Source organism: Crotalus tigris, unplaced genomic scaffold (genome assembly GCF_016545835.1).
Source record: "Crotalus tigris isolate CLP2741 ecotype Arizona unplaced genomic scaffold, ASM1654583v1 scf7180000018762.419966263:882430, whole genome shotgun sequence".
NCBI lineage: Eukaryota > Metazoa > Chordata > Lepidosauria > Squamata > Viperidae > Crotalus > Crotalus tigris.
The window spans coordinates 559,203-568,755 of NW_024097187.1; the positions used below are offsets into that span (position 1 = coordinate 559,203).

Sequence of the window (9,553 nt, forward strand, 5' to 3'; positions counted from 1 at the left end):
TAAATGTTTACCACATTTAACTACCACAAATGTTTACTACATTTAAGATTCAGGCTAGGATCTGTTACAGCTTATTTTCTGCTCAATAGATAGGATAAATCACTATGACAGATCCTCTGATGATGATGATAAAGGAGATTCTACATTCTTTCTGCGGGGGGGGGGGGTCTAGGATGGTATCACCTGGGTGACTTAATCTTTTGAGATAATGACAAAAGGAGCTGTTGCCAGATTTCTTCTCCTGGTTTTCTAACAGGCTTTCTGATGGGAAGGTCTCCCAGGACTCATAGGTGTTTTTGCTAGGCCCTAGAGGAGACTGACAGACAATAACAAAGTGGCATAAATAATGGCTTCTAAAATATTATTTTATTGCACTTTTAATAAAATGTATTAATTACAAGTGATGTTACCAGACTCCTGATTTTTTTTGTTGTTGTTGCCATAGGTTAATGATTCTCCTTCTTGCAGGAAGCCTTACAATTTATAATATTATAGGATAACCTTTGCTGCCAGGGTTGTGCAGTTTCACCCAAAATAGGAGCCCACTATGGAGTAACTTACTAGATATTGCTGTTGCCATTTTTTGTGGACATTTTTAAAATCCTTTTACCAGTGCTTCTTTTTGTTCTCACCCAGGGAAGGCCAGCCTTTGAAACTGCCTGAAACTAAAAAGACACTGCTGTTTACTTTTAATGGTAAGAATAAGCTTCTGTTTTGAATAGCTTTCCTTAGGAAACATAAAATGTTACCCCTGAGAGTGTATTTCAAAATCGGAGTATAACTTATAATCTGTCCCGATTAACAGATCTATTTCTAATATTTGTTTGGCTCCTATTGTAATTTGGCAGGAGGATGAGGTTAAAATGTAGTTAAAGAAAGGAAAGATAGTGGGTTTATGAGAATCTTAGCAGAGACATGACTATTATTGACTATTTTAAAATACCATAAGTTGCCTTGGCAGCCTAAAATTTAATAATAAATAGAATAAATATCTCTTCATTGCTATAATTGTGAATTGCCCTGTATAGGAATTTCTACCATGTCAGCATCTCAATGAAACTATCAGGAGTGCTGTAGGTAAATGCAGATTAGAATGATGAAGTGACTTTATTAAAAATTTAAAAGTTTGCCTTCCTAGATTGTCCTTTATTGTATTTATCTTACATAGTTGCAGTCTTTTGTTTTGCTGTTGCCTAGTTCTTGCAGTGAAGCTTATCATTGTATGATGCAATAAGTTTTGTTTTTCAGCCAGCTTGTCATAAGAGTCTGATGCTAATTCAGAACTGAAAGCAAGTGACTGGGCCAAGGTCACCCAAGGCCTTACCTAAGGAATGACTAAATGACTTCCCAGTCCTTGTCCAGGAGCTTAGCCACCACATCATAGTGGCTCTATTTGTACACCCATATAAATTTTAATTCACAAGTAAGACTGAACATAAATATCCTTTTTCTTGGAAGTACCAGGTTCAGGCAACACTTCCCCCAAAGACATGGAAGCTCTGCTGCCTCTGATGAACATGGTTATTTATTCTATTGACAAAGCAAAAAAGTTCCGTCTGAATAGAGAAGTAAGTTTTATGTTAACCCTGTCTATTTTTATGCTAGTTCTATATGTATGACTCATGTAATGAGAATGTTTAAAAATCCATGCACTTCTCTCCCAGATATGTTTATATTCCTTTCTGCTCTATCACTATTTCATTCCAAATAGCTTAACTGACCTAGCATCCATGCCCAGTGGACTGTTGGATGCATTCAGAAATGTTACAAAGTGAATAGGAAGTTGAAAGTTCTCTCCTCCTTTTCAGTCTTTGGCCATTGAAAACATGCTTTTTATAGTCTAGGAGTAAATTAATATCTCTTATAAAGTAGAGTAACTGCTGATATTTCAATCTTCCATGAATTGGTCCAGTTTCCTTTAAAATCACATGTGTCAGAAAAAGCCATAGTTAAATATGCATTCTCTAAATAACTTTATTGGTGTCATTCTCACTGCATTAATGTTAAAGAATGCCCTACGTTACAACAATGTGAGAGGAAAATGTGTCCATATTATATACCTCTATTTATATTTTCCCTTACCTGTCTTCACCCCAAGATGAAGAGTCCAAATGCAGTTGTCCCTCCTTGTGAAGCAGTTGCCTTTCTCCTAATGATTTGATTTGATTTGATTTTATATGCCACCCATCTTACTGTGGAAGTGATTTTGTTTTCAGTTTTGGTTGTTTTCATCTCTACAAAATCTTTTTTTCTGGTGTCATGATTGGAACTATTCAGTTTTGTAGGTATATCTTCATCATAATTTTATCTAACGGCATTAATATGCTGGTAATCTTGTTTTATTTTGGACTCCCTTTCCAATTATTCTAATCTAGAATTTTTCTTTTTTATATTTTCATTGAACTATCCACAATGATTCTAAGGTATTTTTTTTAATCTGTCAGCCATAGCTAATTAACATATTTGTGAGGCTTGGATTTTTTTCTCATGTACCTCATTTGCACTTCTTATCATGAACTTTGAAGAAATCTTTTAGCAATCTTTGCAGTCATGTTTTTATTTTATGACTGAGCAGTTTATTACTATCATTAAACATCATCTCAATGTTATACTCTCACTCCAAATCATTTATAAACAAATTACTAAACTCTACTATGAATGTGTTTCAATTTCAAAATTATATTTTAATTCTTGTTCTTTGTGTTGTTTCTTAGTTATTTTCTAGTCCATAAACGTACAGTATGTGTTCTCTTATCTTATGGCTGCTGAGTTTGTTTGGGAGTCATTGACAATGAGATATATGTTTTTTGAAATTCTGAGATATATATTTTTTGAAATTCTGCTAAAACGTTCTCCAGAGATAATTTTATTATTTATAGTAATTTCAAAACATAGTCTTATGGAACTGTAAAGACAGACACATTTAGTAAAGCACAAGCTTTCATGAATTCTAGGCCTTTGTATCAAATGTATAAAGTATCATGAGAGATTGGATATAAGCATATGCATATTGGTGGAAAAATGGTGCAAATAATTGATGAGTAGTACCAAGTGTGACTTAGAAACAGGTAGATATGAAAACCAGAAAGACTATAGTTCTTTAGACCAGCTTTCTTCTACAATGTAGTCTTTAGATTTATTGGAGTTGCAGGTCTTTACATTTCTAGTCTAGAACACTCCGGATATGTTTTGTTGTTGTTGTTAATTGCAAAGTCGTGTCCGACCCATTGCGACCCCATGGACAACGTTCCTCCAGGTCTTCCTGTCCTCTACCATATTCTGGAGTCCATTTAAATTCACACCTACTGCTTCAGTGACTCCATCCAGCCATCTCATTCTCTGTCGTCCCCTTGAAGAACTTGTTCTTCAACATTTGCATTTGATTCAAAAAGCTGGGGGAGGACTATTGAAATTAAACAAGTAGATAGATTTTGCTTGGATATATTGGGAAAGGCATCATCATCATCATCATTAACGTTGCAAGTAGTCCTTGACTTACTACCATTTGTTTAGCAACTGTTCAAACTGAAAAAGGTGACTTATGACTGGTCCTTGTACTTATAATATTGTAGTATCCCCTCAATCATGATCAGAATTCAAGCCCTTGGCAACTGTATTTTTGGCAGTTGCAATGTGCTGGGTCATGAGATCACCATTTGTAACCCTTCCAGCCAGCTTCCAACAAGCAAAACTATGGAGATAGCCACTTCGCTTAACAGTCATGTGATTCACTTAACAATTGCAATGATTCACTTGATAACTGTAGGGAAAAAAAGTTGCAAAATCAGTATGACTCACTTAACAGCCAACTTTCTTACAATGGAAAGGCTGGTCCAAATTATGGTTGTACTTTGAGCACTACTGTACCTATACTGCAGAGGACTGCAATGGGATTTTGGTCCATTTTTCCACAGTACGAATGGGTTGGGGCTTCTTTCATTTTATGGTAAAAATCAGCCATATCTTGGATTGGGTGGAAGATCTAAGACTGCCAAGAAGGGGTTGGGAGCTGAAAGATGAGCTGCCCTTTTCTCATGGTACCGCAGTCTTAGGACTTCAGAACAAGCTGTCAGCAAATGATAAATGATAAAAAGTCAAGGTTGACTCACACAACATTTTATTAGACCAGTGCATTATAGGAGCCTCAAACCAATTCAGGTTCACATTTCAATAAACAAATTTGCTAAGATTTTATGTTTGTAGCTAGTTTATGATATTGCTTGATGTATTGTCAACTATTGGCAAACCTTTGTTCCTGCTCCACTAGATGGCACTAATTCACTTCCAAAAAAAAAATAGAACGTATCATAATAATGGTTGAAATCTTGCAAAATAATTAAATTTTACATGAGTTTTATGTTCTTACCTGAAATATCAAAATGGTTGGGACATTAATAAATAATGTTTTAGATTTTTGGTGCCTGTACTGTTATGGGGAATCTCACAATGGTTCCTACTATCTGAGAAAAGTTGCTGATTCCTATACTATGTGTTTATACATATTGACTAAGTTGTTTGCATTTCTTCTTGCTTTGGGACAAAGGGAAAACAGAAAGCAGATAAAAATAGAGCACGTGTAGAAGAGAATTTCCTGAAACTGACTCATGTTCAAAGACAAGAGGCTGCCCAGTCCCGCCGGGAAGAGAAAAAACGAGCAGAAAAGGAGAGAATCATGAATGAGGAAGATCCAGAAAAGCAGCGACGTCTAGAGGTATTCTGCTCAATAAACTTGCTATAATAGAAGAAGTATGCTCAGCCTATAGGAGCCATACTAAATTAAGAAAGTTACTAAGATCATAACCACAAAATGATTGAAATGGGGCTAGCAACTTGCCTGAGAAATTTTCTTCTAAATATCAAACTATAAATCTGCTCCTTCAGAGTATTTTATTTACACCATAAAATTATATCATCACCATCCCCCAACAGTCATGAGCAAAAACATATATATATATATATAAGCAAAAACAATGTAAAGATATTTGCACTTATGTGCTATAAATAATATGGTACAGAAATACATATAATCCCTTATTGCTATAGAAATATGCATAATCTCTGCAGAAAAATATTGCAGTGTTACTCATGACATGCTATTTTTCCAGAATGTTGAAGATTCCAGTGATTAATATTATAAACAAATAAACTTTCTGGTCTGGGAGGAAAAATGTACATTCCATAATTTGGCTTTCCTATGTTAGATTTGGGGTGTGTGTGTGTGTGTGTGTGTGTGTGTGTGTGTGTGTCCAAGCCCATCTTATTTGCAGTGCTTTACAGGTAATCCTCAACTTACGATCACATTTGGGATCAGAGTTTGTTGCTAAGCAAGATAGTTGTTAAATGAGTCATGACCATATTTTTGCCATAGTTGTTAAATGAATCAGGCAGTCATTAGCTGAATCTGGCTTCCCCCCCATTGACTTTGCTTTTTGGAAGTAGGCTGGGAAGGTCACAAATGGTAATAATACAACCTGGGATGCTGCAAGCATCATAAATATATGCCAGTTGCCAAATTCCTGAATTTTTATTAAATGACCCTGGGGATGCTGTGACAGTTGTAAGTTGAAGGACCCAGTTATGAGTCACTTTTTTCACTGCCATTGTAACTTTGAACAGTTACTAAATGAATGGTTATACTCAAGAATTACTTGTTATATGTTTAGAGGAGTTAACAAGATTTCTAACTTTCACATGATTTTCTAAGAGGAATCCTTTGTTTTAGCCAAAGTTGTTTTGGGCAAGTTCTTTGTAGAAGCCTGTAGTAGCTGAGTATTAAGTCTTCCTGGAAAGTGTAGCAACAGACATTGTCACCTCATCATATCTCTGGAGAGGGAGAAAGACAGTTGTTTCATGGTTTGTTTGGTGGATACTATAGTACTTCCTTTTTCAAGCTTAAAGAGGATGAATTCGCTGCTTGTATTTTTGTTGTAAGATGCATTGCTTATAATCCTGCTTTATATGGATAAATTCTCTAGCTAGGTTCATATGTTAACTAAGCTACAGTCTTCAATAAGCTGTAATCACCTTGTTCACCCACAGAGTTAAATGACAAATCATGGCTCAGAAAACATTGTGTCTGAATTATATTGTCACATTAAGCCAAAACCTATCAAATCCCATTATTATTAGCTTTATGTAAGACCAGCATCTCGGTGTAGCAAAGTTCTAGTAGTAGCAGCAAAGCCCTGTTTTGTAGCTTTCAGTCAAGCAGGGGATTTAATGGCCAGTTTTGTCTCCTTAGAAAGTTATAAATTAATCCTCCCAAGGCCTGAGGAAATGGTACCTAATTCAGTGCTTGAATACTTCTATATTTACAAGAAAAAATCCATTTGGAAGCAGATCCATTTTTCATTGTATTGAAAGCATTAATTGAAAGAGAAATATTTTGAACACCCACATAGTTCCAATGTAGTAACTGCAGATTTTTGCGTGGAAGAGTAATTAGTATTTATCTCATAACAGTAAACAATCTGCTACATTTCCTTGGTGTCTTTGACTTTGCTCTACAATCAAACACAGAATCCAATAATTACACAAAATCAATTTCTTTCCTATAGGAGGCTGCCTTGCGTCGTGAACAGAAAAAACTTGAAAAGAAGCAAATGAAAATGAAACAGATCAAGGTGAAAGCCATGTGAAAAACTCATTTGGAAGAAATATCTTTTTGGTGCCAACCATAGAGTTGCAATTTGCTGCCTACAATAAGCTGATTATATTCCTGACCTTAATCATTGGCCACTTAAGAACCACTTTTGATAATAATTGTTGTTGCTCATGGGATTATGACTGAAAGATTTCTCCCTCCATGTATATATTTGGCAAAGTTGTGTTTAACTCTATTGGTTTTAACACAATTTTAAAAAATGTGTTTATGTACTGAATTGCTTCAGCCATGACCTCCAAAACAGCAAAATTATACTTAGCTATCAATAAAATAAATGTATTTTAATCCACATTTGGATTGCAATTCTGGACCTAGTTCAATCCTCTTTAATGACTAGGACAGCTAATAATAAATATTTTAATGGTGCAGCCCATTTTGATTTTATATAACATTCAGATGTGTATATAGAGAGCTTTGCAATTCTCTTCCATCTTAGATTTTTTTCCCCTACTTGCTTTGGAAGTAGTTCTAAAAATTTGCAATATTCTTTCAGATGCTTTGATTAAATGCATGATGAGTATGAGTGTACACACACTTAGATATACATACACATAAAATGTATGCACATAGGTACTCTCACACAGATATATGCACAAGGTACACAAACACACACAATTTCTTAGAATGTACCAACAATGCATAAGCACTTTGATTATATTTAGAAAAGTGCCCAAAATAGAAACTAATAACCAATCCTTCATATTAAGAAAAAAAATCTGGTTCTTTTACAGTTGGTGCAAATAGCACTCTTGACATCTAATAGTTACACATGAAATATATGTGAATTTCATACTTCTTTGTCATAGTAAAGTGCTAAACCAGTATTACTTAACAGTTTTTCAAACTATTATGCTGAAAATTCTAGAAAAAACTGCTGAATATGTGTTTGAGATAAGCAGAAATAAATTACAAGATAGCAATTTCAGTGGTAAATGTGCATGCAGATAAGCATCTCTTTTATATCTGCTTTCAATATATGAGCAACTGGGGAATGGCATGTAAAAGTATTCGCTGTAGGGTTGATAATTATTAATAACATAATTAATTTAAAACAATGTAAACACACTACCTATTAGGTTGACCTGATACAGAATTTGGGGCACACCGGTGTGTCTTTTTGCAAATTCCTGCATGGCAAATGAAAATCCTTGTTGGATCAGTCATATGATTCCTCATACATTACCCAGTTGTTGAAAATCATTTATCTTCCACATAGCTGACTTCTTTGGATTCATTTTCTCTATATAGGTTTATTGTATTTTCTATTTCTGCATATAAATCATGCTTGCTGGTTTGGAACAGGGTGTATGCACTATTTTTTTTTCTTTTTTTAGACAGATGCTTAGATGTTTTAAGAGCTTTTTTTAGATTTTAATGTGCTTTTCTGATTGTATCATATCCTCCAGTATTTCTCTGTGTCTCTGTAGCTGCTAACTATGTAAAGTTGACAAGGAACCAGGGTCTGAATAACCGTGCAATTCACTTCCCCCTACCCTCAGGTAGAAGCCTATTAGAGAATTATATCTACCGGTATTCAACATTATTTACTAATTGTATATGCTGGGAAATTAGAATCTGGAGCTTCTCCCACTTTGCAGTCTTATGGAATTGCTGCATTTTATAAATGCTCAAGATGGCATTTGACCATTTCCGTATAATGGATTCTTTTTACAGTGAGTTTAATGAGAAGAAACTTGAGGGTTAAGCTTCGTGTATTATCTTGATTATACTTTTATCACTGATGCAATAACATTAAGCTGCTCTTTAAAACAGCATGTGCAAAACGCCACTTGTCAGAGCATGAACATGCATAGATTCTTTTTAAATGCAATCTACAGCCCAAAAGATATTTTAATTTGTGATTTTTATATAACTATCATTTATGATATTTTACATCAGAAATGGCAAATGTGTGGGATATATTTTAAACTATTTTGTCAATAGATATTATACCAATTGAATAAAGTTTTGTTTCACAGAGGTCCTTTTGTAATAGAAATATTTAAAAGCTTGTTATGTAATTTAAGTAATGCTAATAAGAGAAGGAAGACAATATTACTGAGCTCTCAAAAAAGGAAGCTTCAAGTTTGCTAAGTTTTGTAAGACACTCATTTATAAAACCATGTAAGAGAGAAAAGACAACTAAAACTGTTTTTCTCCATAGTTTTATTACTAAGATCTTTCTTTTGGTTCATTCCTTTATTTATTAATTAATCTTCCTCTGCAAAGAAGAACCTTATGCATATAGAAAAAAAGATAAATGCTAAACAGGAATGAAGCGTATCAGCCTTTTGTCCCTTCACATAAATTAAAATAATCTGCAAATCATCAGAGGTATTTGTTATCTAATATGTGTGTGTTCTCATATCTCTACTTAATAGTGCAACTTCTTCTGAAGAATTTGCCATTTAAAAGAAAGTGATGAAAGCGAGACAATATGAAAAAATTGGAATACGGTTAGGCAATGTAGTACCTTTATCAATGATCTCTTAGATAAGTTGGTACTTCCTAAGTACCCTGTTAGTAAAAAATAATAGGTGGCAAGTTAGCATACTGCAAGAAAAGAAATTGACTTATATCTTTTTATAAATGAATGAATGAATGAATGAATAGGTGCAGCCCCATGCTTTGTTTAGAAATAAACCACCCATTTGGTAAAATATGGGATCTTCCTGAGGAACCAGAAGAAATGCAGGAGAAAGAAGCCTCATCATGTCACATTTCAGGAATATGAGTGGCTTGGCAGCCGATATCCTCAAATTTCCACAATTGTCCATCCATCTGAAAAATGGTCTATGTCTGGGTTACAACCTTTCTTACATAATTAAAGGGAAAGCACTGGTTTTCCAATGTGATTTATACTTCATTGAATCTCAGACTTTGATCAAT

At 34.4% G+C, this 9,553-nt stretch overlaps 1 protein-coding gene across 3 annotated transcripts in view; it reads left to right on the top strand.

Moving 5' to 3' along the window:
* CCDC47 (coiled-coil domain containing 47) overlaps nt 1-8,645 on the top strand; it is a 32,886-nt gene extending 24,241 nt beyond the window's left edge. For 2 of the 3 annotated variants that reach the window (XM_039355847.1, XM_039355848.1), the window contains 4 exons: nt 637-695; nt 1,459-1,568; nt 4,544-4,711; nt 6,558-8,645. In XM_039355847.1, the coding sequence (XP_039211781.1) occupies nt 637-695; nt 1,459-1,568; nt 4,544-4,711; nt 6,558-6,638 (418 nt within the window). In that variant the 3' untranslated portion in view covers nt 6,639-8,645. The remainder of the gene's footprint in view (nt 1-636; nt 696-1,458; nt 1,569-4,543; nt 4,712-6,557) is intronic. The other variant, XM_039355849.1, reaches the window with a different exon arrangement.
* The last annotated feature ends 908 nt before the right edge of the window (nt 8,646-9,553 follow it).